This window comes from Etheostoma spectabile, chromosome 18 (assembly GCF_008692095.1).
Source record: "Etheostoma spectabile isolate EspeVRDwgs_2016 chromosome 18, UIUC_Espe_1.0, whole genome shotgun sequence".
Taxonomy (NCBI): domain Eukaryota; kingdom Metazoa; phylum Chordata; class Actinopteri; order Perciformes; family Percidae; genus Etheostoma; species Etheostoma spectabile.
Window position 1 is genome coordinate 7,893,266 of NC_045750.1, and position 11,853 is coordinate 7,905,118.

Below are 11,853 nucleotides of genomic sequence, written 5' to 3' on the forward strand. Positions count from 1 at the left end.
GCTGCCATTTCTTACCGTTTTCAGACTTCCCAGACAGACCCAGGTCTCTTCTATGATGAATGTCTTTAATAATCTCTTTTCAATCTCAGGAGGAGGAGAGGGGTGGGAGCCAATTTAGAACTATCACCCTGACGGGAGAGACTGTCAGTCCATGGCTACCCAGAGGTAATGGCGCTGAAATGTATTCCTGCTACAAGCGCAGAGGTGGAGATAATTGGTGATGCTTGCTTGTTCAGTGGTTGTGTTGAGATTTCCCTCACCAGCTAGCTGTGTCCCTGCCTGTCTGGGCTGAGCCTCCGCAGGAGCCACAGTTTCTGCATCCCTGCAGAGAAAACTTAATGCCACAGCTGATCAGCTCTGGCCACGAAGAAGTATGGCCGCTCAGCTGTTACTATGGCAGTGTGTTTTGTCTCTGCTCGGCCTGCCCTTCTCATCAGATCAGCTCTCTCACCTGTCAATACAGATCATACTGAACACTGGACGGACAGGAGGTCAGTTTGATGCGCCTCAAAATGACCAAAGCCACTTTAACTAAACTAAACTAAATGAATTACAGCAAAAAAACCTAGCATGGAACATACATTAAAGATGGCAGTGACAGAGATCCCTCCCACACAGAGCAGATAAATCTAAAAAACTGGAAGAAAAAGTAATTTTCTATTTCCACTCTGCACCATTTATTGTTTTTACCCTACAAAACTGATACAATGTGTCAATGAATGAATAGTTTGAATGATCAGACCAGAAAGCCAGACCTTAAACTTAAAAGCAACATGCTATCAGCAGGAACACTGCCTCTCTCTGCTGCTTGCTGTTTAAAGCAACACGCAAAGCAGCAATTGATTTCAGATTGTTGGAAGCATTTTCAGAGAATCACTTAACCTGTTTCCATCCTTAGGTCTGCATATTGGATATTCGGGTATGGAGCTTACTAACTGTGTCTCGTACCTTAGCCGAGCCTGTCAATAACAGCTAACAGGTGCAAGGTGGGAAAAGCCAAGATGAGGAAACAGCGTCTCATCAGATGCAGCATCAGTAATTCATCTCATGCAGAGACACTGTCTTGTCAATGATCTGTGGGGTCGCTTTTAGAGAACCACACTGTGCAATCAAATGAGAATAGGCTAAATTGAATAAAGGCCAGCTCATTCTGGAGGTGTAGAGAGGTTTCCTGGGATCCCTGCAGAACACACAGTAAGGTCTGGAATAACATCAGTCAGACAGCAATTACAGAAGCAGATAATGCATACCATAAGGGTGATGGGGGGGATGTGTCTGTTTCAAAAAGGCTTCAAAACCAGTTTAATCTTTACAAAGCATCAACCAACAGCTCTGTGCTGGATATAAGATGCAAGGAATCTCAACTTTACTGTAGATTTACATCCCTTTAATCTATGGCTTTACTTCTTGTTGGATTAGAGTGGATGTACAAAGGATAATATTTCTATAAGGATGTGCTACTCGGGAGGAGGACCAACTGATCTCAATACATGTCATTATCATACCACAGTTTTCTGTCAACAGAGCCTGTCAATATCACTGAGTGTGTGCTCCACCGACTCAGTCACACAACAAATGGTCACTGTAGCATCGTGCATCAGATTCACTGAGTTGTTATCACACGAGTGTTGACTGATGACAGACTTTATGATTAAAAAGATGAAGAAGTAAGCGCCACCAACAGAAATCCCTAACTCAAACAACCGAAACTCAACAGAAAAAAGACATCATGGTAGTAGCTTCTCTGTGGTTTCTCAGAAGTGCAGTCCAGGTCCACCTAGCTTCAATTAATGCAGTCTAACACAACAGCATGCTAAGATAGATAGCTAGATAGATAGATAGATAGATAGATAGATAGATAGATAGATAGATAGATGGATACATAGATAGATAGATAGATAGATAGATAGATAGATAGATAGATAGATAGATAGATAGATAGATGGATACATAGATAGATAGATAGATGTCTGTAGACACGCAAATTTGTCTTGCAATACAACCTCCAACAATGTCAACACAATAACCACCTGAAGACAAAAAGCTAAAAACATGTAGGGCACCATTTAAAATATGAATAATTAATTAATATGAGGGGGGCCCAGTCCTGCCAGAGTGGTCATAAATATCCATAAATACATAATGAAAGTTCCCCCTGAGGGGAACATGTTTGCCTGCACCATATTTCATGGCAATTCACCCAATAGTTGACAACATATCATCCTGGACACAGTGTATATCTGTTGTATTTCAGTTGTTGAGACATTTCACTAAACCCAAAATGTTATGTGGCGCTAAACGTTGCCTGTCCTCCATATGAACAATTGGCAATGCTTCTGTACATCCATGTGTACAGCTACAGTTTATTGAAAATACATCAATTTACATTTAATAAATGTTCCCAAGATATGCATTATGCGGGTATCCAGACACCCACCGAGGTAATGTTGGCCCACATTCCTTTCACAAAACATCTACCTACAAGTTTCTGGCCGCCAACCAAAGAAACATATTTAGAGCAAATTGCTTGTCAAGAAGATAAATGCAGCAGCAGAGTACTGTTTCCACACTTATGTTTCTGTAACTTTTCTTGTGGAGTCCGTCCTCACGCACAAACACACACACACACACACACACACACACACACCACACACACACACACACACACACACACACACACAAAGGGTGCCAATTATAGTAACTGTATGATGAGGTTTGTCATACCGAGCCCCATGCTACCTTTGCCTCTAATCCTTTGTTATTAATTATATCTTCAACAAGCCTACACAGTTCTACTGGTGTCAGCACCCAGTATCCATGGCAACAGCCGGTTGGTCCCGGCTCTAAGGGATGCATACACACACTCTGCTGCCTGACAAAAACGTGCCTCGCTGAAAAGATACTCCACTGACAAGATGAATAACTCAACTGTAGAAAAACATCATCAAAATATAATAAAGCCTGCCCCTGCTTCTCTTCCTCATAGTCTCGAGGCAAGAAACAATATCCACTATCATTACTATAGTAACCAAATTGTTTAAAGTGCCTTTTGCTAAAAGATTGGGGGTTGAAACATGTGACGCATCTCAGAAACAAACAGCAAACTCTAATGTAAAGATACTCCAATATAATTGGCTGATGCAGACATACACAACTCCTGGTACATTTTAAATAAATATAACAGTAGGCTAATATACTTGATAAAAGTTGTAACTGCACTGAAAAGTGTTCAAGTGCCTGTTGCTAAATCCACACATTTCACCAATGCAAAGGACACAAGTTAAAAAGAATAAAGAAGGCAAGGCATTGATACCCAGAATGCAGTGGTGGATTTTAACTCAAGTACTGTACTTAAATTAAACTTTGAGGTATTTTATCACTTCATATTTCTAATCCACCACATAAGGAAATATTGTACTTTTGACACACTACATATTTGATAGATAGTTAACGTTTCAAGGGGGTCCACGTAGACACTGCTTATGGGGTCACAAGCTAAACTGTTAATTTATGACTTAACTGTATTGTAAAAGCTCATGATAGGGTTTTCGGTGTAAAAATCTACTAAATGTCACATGATGAATGTATTGAGTTAGAAAGAAGTGCGCTTACCAGACCTCTGTTGCCCGCTCCTTATCTCTCCCGTTAATACATTGTAAGTAAGTCCAGGACTTCTCCTTGAAAACCAAGACAACAGAATCTCTGAGCTGTTTGAGTTGCATTGTGGGCAATGTAGGCGACTGGTTTCGACAAGGAAGCCGAATGTGGGGATTCTGCTGCATCAAATCCTTTTTAAACTGTTTTTCCTGAGAATTTTTTTTTAGTTACATTGTCATGGCTTTTACTGTAATGGAATATAAAATTGTATAGGCCTATTAGTAAATAATCTTTACTTTTTTGAGTATACTCAGAAATAGCAATAATGTAAAGAAGATTTCCCTTATATTATTACTATTTACGCTATAAGAATATAGGCTCAAATAATGCGATATGATTTTAGCCCGTGAAGCATAAAGCTCAGATATTAAAAATATCATATTTTCTGGGATCGCAGGATTGCTCATTAACTTCCAATTAGGCCTAATGTTAGTTCAGTGAATGCATAGTGATTTGCATTTTATTCTTGCTGTGCTTTGCAGTGATGTTTTGGGACCAGGAAAAATAGGCCGAGTGGGAGCTCAGTTATTAAAAAAGGAGGAAATATTGGCTATCTCAAAGCATTGTAAAATTGACTTGTTTTTTTGGAGAGGATTTCAGGTTTCGTGAAATGTGTTTTTACACTTTAATTTGAATTCACTTTGGAGTCTAAAACGAGCTTTCCATTCTTCTGTAGACTACATACTTTAGAAAACGTATAGCCTAATCAAAAAAGTGGGGCTCCCTTGGGTTTTCCTCCTGTCTGGAAAATCCCATTCTACTGGAGTTACACAGGAGCGCCCCCGTGTGGCTCCTCTCATCACGTACAAGACGAGAGTCGATCAGCTGAGGTCGGACTGACACTGAGGAACACGTTGAGGTTTATTGACAGCAGTGGTAGAATGTGACTAAGTACTGTTCTTAAGTACACATTTGAGGTACTTGTATTTTACTTCCATGCCACTACCTACTCCTCTGCATGTCAGAGAGACATATAGTACCTTTTACTCCACTAAATTAACCTGACAGCATTAGTTACTAGTTGATTTACAAATTAACACGTAGTTAGTAAAAGATTTTAATACTTTTTTCACCACTGATTGACAGGACAGATCCACCCCAAGATAAGCTTCTGAAGTTTGAGCTTCCAAATTTACTTTCACAGGGAAGTGACCTTGCAAACAAGCAGTTTAAAGCATTGGAAGTCTATTTCCCTCTGAAATGTTAAGCATCAAGTAGAATACAACTGACATCAAATAAGTACATTTTTTTAAATTGTATTCAAGTACATGTACTTAATTACTTTCAACAAAAAAAATGAAGTAGACAAGCCACTGGGATTCCTCCACATTCCTTTACTCCGCTGCACTCACTTAAAAGCAAGAGAGTAATCAGATTATAGAAAAGTGAATTGGTGCAAACATGTTGTGTACTTAAGGTACAACGAATGCAAAACATTGCATGACCCAGTACTGAGAAACTTTACCACACATAATATAAAAAATATAGAGACAAGTGTAACTGTAGAACTCCTTGACAGTGTTTAGTTATGAAAACAATTACATATTTTTGCAACATGAAATACATAAAATGAAATCTGTAAACATTACAGTATATGTAGTCAGTCCTATATAAAAGAATACAATGTGATAGAAAAGTGTAGTTACAGTGTGCTGCCTGTCTGATACCCAGACACTTGAAGTGTAAACTTGCAGTACATTAGTATAAAAGTTGGAGGAAAAATGTAAAATTGTATACAGTTTGTGCACATCAACAGCAAAAACTAAGAAAAACAGCATCCCTGTTCCCTGTAAGCCATAGGCATTCGACCCTTATCAATGTCCCTTTAAAAAACTAATTGCTGATATCAACATGTCCCGTTTAATGTTCGCGTTAATCCCAAAAACGTTGCAAATTTTGAGTTGAAATGGGCCGTTTTAATTGGCTGGTGAATTTTAAGTCTATGAAAGCGCCTATGTAGAAAAAGGAAATAAAAATTAAAAAAAATAAAACCACAGCAGATACATTCTCCCCCCTTGTTAACACTGAATATACCAAGGACAAAAAGCCAAAACCAAGATAAATAAAATTATTGTTTATCCTATAGAAGTGTAAAGATTATGACAAACTCAAACGTAAATAAGAAAAGTAATCTCAAAACAGTTAAATGAAAACTGTGATAAATGATGAAAACAGTGATAATGAAAACCATATCAAGTGAAATACATTCCACCACTCAATACTCTAGCCTAAAGAAAAGTATCTTATTTTATAAGAAAAATATTTTATATTATCCCAAAAAGTAGGACATTTTATAGACCCATTACCAATTAATTTGCAAAATTTTCCAAGAATTCTGTTATTCTTTTAACAGATAGTTTTCCTGAATTTCAATATACACAGGTGACAACGTGGTGCGTATGTAATTTTGCAACCATTTTTAGGTTACTCCTTTTTCTCAGGCTGCTCGATGAGTTTCCCCTTGTGGTACTTCTGTCCGATTCCGTAGGGGACGTGTGCAGAGATGGTGCCCAGGTCATTGGCCCCCTGAATGTGGAACATCTGGTCGTCAAAGAAGATGTGCGGTTGTATTTTCTGCAGCAGGGGCCCTTTAGGAGCCCCGGCCAGGAAGAGAGCCTCGTCGATCTCCAGGCCCCAGCTGCGGAGAGTCTTCAGGACGCGAGCCCCAGAGCTGGCAGCGCTGCGGGCTGTCACCAGGTAGGTTCGGATGGGACAGTTCATGCGCTCGTTCTTGGCGTAGAACTTTCTCTGAAGCCTCCCCAGAGCCTCCAGGAAACACTTTAACGGACCCTGAAAGAGCCAAAGAACGGAGTTAATTAAAAAAATGTTTTAACATAAAGGAACACAGGTAAATAGAGACAAGAGGAACATAATACACAAACACGCAAAAGGGCACACATGGACAAAAAGGAAGCCGCAGTTGATTTAAAACGTATAGCCAGTAGAGCAAGTTCCTCATCTCTGCAGTCATTTTCCAGAGCCGTGTAACACTATTCACATTAGACGAGCCCCCCGGGGAATCTATTAGGACTTGATCAACTGAAGAAATTTGGATGGAAAACAATGATCTGCAGTACTTTCCATTTATTTGGGGTGTATTCTTGTCAAGCTTGAAAAGCTAACGAAAACAGTAATTCAGCCATCGCACAATGAGTACATTACTACGATCTACTGAAACCCAGACTGAGACACTTGTTTAACCCTCGTGTTGTCCTCCCCGGTCAAAACTGAAAATCAGCTTTTAAAAACATTTTTTATGAAACATATTTCTTACTTTTTAAAAAACATTTCAATTTGTACTGTCTGAAACTATTCGTGTTATTTTTGGGCAATTTTCTTGAAAGTGGGTCAAACTTGACCCAAGGAAAACAGGAGGGTTAAGAATGTAAAGGGCAGAGTGAAACACTAGAGCTACCGTATATTATGACGATGTAACTGAGAACAAAACTCAACAATTTGGAGAAAAAAATCATCATTTCAATATGCTTTCTGTAGCTGTGATTAAAGAGGAAGGATCTACACTAGATAACACATCCATAAAAATATATAAAGATCAATATGAGGCTATTTTGTATACAGCCTTTTCTGGACATACAGTCTGCACACGGTGATGTTGAAGTAAACAGACACAAGCCTCCGTTACCTGAGCGAGAGGTTTGTTCTCAAACTCCTTCTCGTGCTCAAAGAAAGTGTCCAGGCCGTGTTGCTTCACGATTATCTCTGACTCGTCCGAGAAGAGGACGGCGTCGCCATCAAACGCCACTCTCAGCTGAGTTTCGCTCAAAGTCGCCGTTTGTGTCATAAACATTGTGGCTGCAGCGATGCCTGAAAGAGGGAGGGGCTGGTTACAAATATGCTGTATCGCTACGTCTAATGGAGAAAATGGGATACCTTTACCTTCCTATTTTATTAACTATGTTTTAACGGCCACGTTAGGTTTGATTATTGATACCTCTGTGTTTCAATGAAAACATTCACATATTATATCTACGCAGTTCAGCCAACGCAGTCCCACAGCTACCACAACATTTAAAAAAAGAAAAATGCTGAAAGATTTCTGATTTTCTACCCAAAAGACGCTGCTTTGTCTGGGGAATAAGTTATAGGTGTAACACTAAAGTCTTCACTGACGCACAGTCTATCTTTAAGAGGGAGTTTTTAAGATTTGTTAGTATGGAAATAGAATCTAACATATGCCTCCTTCTGTGATTATAGGTTCACCGTTATCACAAAAAGATTTTTTATAAAAATTTAAAATTAAAAAGAAATTCCCATCATAATTTTTCTGTGCCAAAAGCGCTACAAATACCTCGTTTTGAACAACCAACAAGCAAAAACACAAATATACAAAATGTACAGATAAAAAGCAGTAAATCGTCAAAACTGCGAAGCTAGAAGCTGCAAATGTTTAGCAATTTTACTTGATAATCGAACATTTGTTAAACACACATCACATTTGAATGTTATTGTCGTTTCATATCTGTTTGTGTTGCGTGTATTTAGACGACAGGGAGCCGTAAATCACACGCTGTCTTCAACCAGCTCTGTCTTCCTGCACAGCGTGGGGTCGAGGTTTCCCTTAACAGTGTGGATGAGTCACACACAAGTCAACGTGCAAGTGTGTAAATATCCGATACATCTCGAGGCTGCTGGAAGTAATATTAGGAAAAGTTCTAGAAATCAGGGTTATAACCCAACAGCAACATCACTTACCTTCCTCAATGGCCTCTGTGACTTTCTCTGAGTCCTTGGAAAGGTAAAGGTTTGTCAGGTAGGCCTTCAGGTAGCCTATGGGACTTTTCCCTCCGGTCATACAGAATCGCTCTATAGTCAAATCTGAAAATATAAAAACCAAGTTGGAGATGTGAGGAGAAAGAAGTCCCACTCTAATTACACTAGAACAGCTCTTCTTCATTTCTAGTATGTAATGAGACTCAGTGGTGCTCTTGATTATTCCTGTTGCTGCAGCGGGTGAGCCGCCGTGCTAAACAATTAGCAACGTCTGCTTTAGCGTACCGTAGTGATTGATGCTGTTTATGAGGCGAACTCCAACCTGGGCATGGTTGTTAGTCATTAAGACGATGTCAAACAGCTCCTCGCTGTCTGGGTACAGCTTCCTCAGACGAGAGTTGACATTCATCAGCGCCTGTGTTAGAGGACGGAAAGCTTTACATCAGAAGCCAGGATGTTACATCACAGCGTTCAACACAAGGTTACAACACAGACATTACAACAACGCACCGTAGATTTCTTTTAGTGAAGAGAACATCAAGGCATTAAAACAACACTGAAACAATGAAATATGTTTTATCAACCACCAACATCAGGGTGTTGGGTAAGTCCTTGCATGGACATGCATTACACAGATGACTAAAGCCAGACTACTAAACTAGCCAGGCTGACAAATGGCACAATGTTAGCTTATCACGGATATATTGGTATTGGCGAACACGTCTGCTATATAAGTAACAAGATATTAGAGAACAGATATGCTGAGGATATGTTTGAGGTAGTTTCTGATGCCTTGAGACAATTTGTCCACACAGAGCATTGATAAGTTTATTTTTCATGCGTACAATATGTTATTATCTCTTACATATCTCAAATTCAACAGCACCAAAAATTAAAGCTATTCAAATGGCCATAAAGTTGAATCAACACGTCTTTAAAACACTTTAAATAAAACCTTTAGAACCTTCATGAAATTAAGGATTATTACAGGACTGATGTATTAGACTTCACTTGTTTTAGTTACCTAATAAATTGGCAACTGAACGTATATCCACAATTTGAAGAAATTATAACTGCTATACTGGTAATTTTGCAAAAGAATAATTTTTAAAATGCATGCAAGCTTTTAACAATTTATTAGATTTTTTTCAAAATCCCTCATACAAGGTAATAGGGCTGTGTATCGGTCAAAAGTTTTTTTATACTGGTACCGGTACCAATACCACAACTGCAATACCAGTTTTGAATACAACTTTTTTGATACCAATTTTATTAAACAAAAACAAATAACAAGATTGTGATATCTGGGAATCTTGACCGGAAATGATGGAGGAGACTGCACACATGACGAGTCCAATAAATTTAGATTAAATGCAACTTTATTCAATTATTGAACTAGGAAGATAACCGTGGGTGCACACATGAGTGTGTACCCAAAGTGTCTCTCTGAACATCAGAACAACTCTTCTTTTATACTTTTTCTTGTCCTCACACATGTCAGTTAATCTCTTTCTGTGATACAGTGTTACCTTCAAACCACTCCTTATTTGTGAGACCCTTCTAATAGATGGACACATTCCGATCTATTCCGATCTATTCTCAACTGTGGGATCGGGTTACCTCAAACTAAGCATTCTGTGGATGATCCTTAGAATAGATGAAATACAGTTTTTATGAGTTATTTCTCAATATTACCAGATAAGGTGTCTACATCTATGGTGAATGCAATACGCTTCTGTAAAAATCGGTATCAGCAAGTCAAACTCCATGAAAAATTGGAATCGGCCTAGAAAACTGTAATCGGTGAATCTCTAATAGGGCTTGTCCTTATTTTGTCTCGGACCTATACATATTAAACAGCAGGGGGAAGTCTGGATCAGTTTGTCTTTAAATGAGGAATTTAACAAGTCAGTGAGGAAGCTCCATTATATCAGAGGTGGATGATATCTGACATTAAAAAAGAATTAATAAACAGATCATTAAGATGTGTGAAAACAAGGTGAGATATAGTCTCTTTTTGAAATACATTTCATGATTGTACTGGATCTGATGGTGGCAAAACTCAAACACTTGACTTTTTGAGGTTGGCTTGAAGTTTAACAACACTATAAACTAGAGATGTGTGTGTATGTGCAGTCCTGACACCACCGCAGGCTTATGCAAAGCAAGTTTTTCCTGTCAGCGTTGAGCTTTAGCAATACATTTCAGGCACCACCACACCCTGCAGACACAGCTGGTAACACTACCGGGACTCAGGCCTACCTTGACGAAGGGGAAAGCAACTCCTGGCTTTAGAGGATCGTTTTCATGCTCCACCTGATAAGCCGCGTACTTCTCTAGTCCTTCGTCCTCATAGATTTTCCTTTCTTCCACCATGTCAAAGAGGGTGCGAGACGAGACGGCGATGGTGACAGCATACTGGGGTTTGGGCTGTTATGTAGATGGAAAACATGAAATGTGCGTCATGCTACGCTTGTCTAGCACTTATGAAGGCACAAATTGTTAGCAAGAACGTATGTGAAGCTAAGACACACGCTTAACGTTATGGCAATACAACTTTTCAGGGAAATACTTACAGGTCTCGGTTTGTTTGATTTGAGGTTGTCAAAAAACGCTTTGGTAGCAGCCCAGTCTTTTTCCGCTCCGCTGTCAGTTTCAGTTGGAGCTGAATTGTTTGGTTTGACTTCACACATTTTATAAACGTTTGTAACTTACGTCGTAAGCCGGTAATAAGCCCCAATTGAATGCAAGGCAGATGCAGCTTGTAACCAAACTTGCGGAAATGTATTTGTTTAACGCCAGTGGGCATGTCCCTAAACAGTGACGTAGGCAGGGCTCGGCTTCACTTCAACTTGGCTGGGGGCCAAAGACTGTACAGTGAAGCCAAGTGACAGTCAAGTCGGGTCTACAGTCTATGGTCTACAGACGGTCTATAATACGGTCTATGCTGGCGACCATAGACTGTAGACCATAGACTGTAAGACCCATATAGGCCATGGACTGTAGGCCATAGACTGTAGACCATAGACTGTAGGCCATAGACTGTAGACCCTAGACTGTAGACCATAGACTGTAAGACCCATGTAGGCCATAGACTGTAGACCATAGACTGTAGACCATAGCCTGTAGGCCATAGACTGTAGACCCTAGACTGTAGACCATAGACTGTAAGACCCATGTAGGCCATAGACTGTAGACCATAGACTGTAGACCATAGCCTGTAGACCATAGACTGTAAGACCCATGTAGGCCATAGACTGTAGACCATAGACTGTAGACCATAGCCTGTAGACCATAGACTGTAAGACCCATGTAGGCCATAGACTGTAGACCGTAGACTGTAGACCATAGCCTGTAGACCATAGACTGTAGACCATAGACTGTAGACCATAGCCTGTAGACCCATGTAGGCCATAGACTGATGACCATAGACTGTAGACCATAGACTGTAGACCATAGACTGTA

General features: G+C 39.7%; 2 protein-coding genes across 3 annotated transcripts in view; both read right to left on the reverse strand.

Moving 5' to 3' along the window:
• Positions 1–3,659, reverse strand: part of si:dkey-174m14.3 (brain-enriched guanylate kinase-associated protein) — a 35,338-nt gene extending 31,679 nt beyond the window's left edge. The window contains exon 1 of one of the 2 annotated variants that reach the window (XM_032542708.1): positions 3,613–3,659. The gene's annotated coding sequence lies outside the window, so the exon portion shown is untranslated. The remainder of the gene's footprint in view (positions 1–3,612) is intronic. The other variant, XM_032542710.1, reaches the window with a different exon arrangement.
• A 1,312-nt stretch (positions 3,660–4,971) lies between these two features.
• Positions 4,972–11,235, reverse strand: LOC116706863 (cytosolic 5'-nucleotidase 1A). The gene is made up of 6 exons (XM_032543906.1): positions 10,965–11,235; positions 10,651–10,818; positions 8,674–8,803; positions 8,371–8,493; positions 7,301–7,482; positions 4,972–6,447 (listed from the first exon to the last, which is right to left on the reverse strand). Exons 1-6 carry the CDS (start codon positions 11,079–11,081, stop codon positions 6,082–6,084), a joined length of 1,086 nt encoding a protein of 361 aa, XP_032399797.1. The 5' UTR covers positions 11,082–11,235; the 3' UTR covers positions 4,972–6,081.
• Positions 11,236–11,853: the final 618 nt, after the last annotated feature.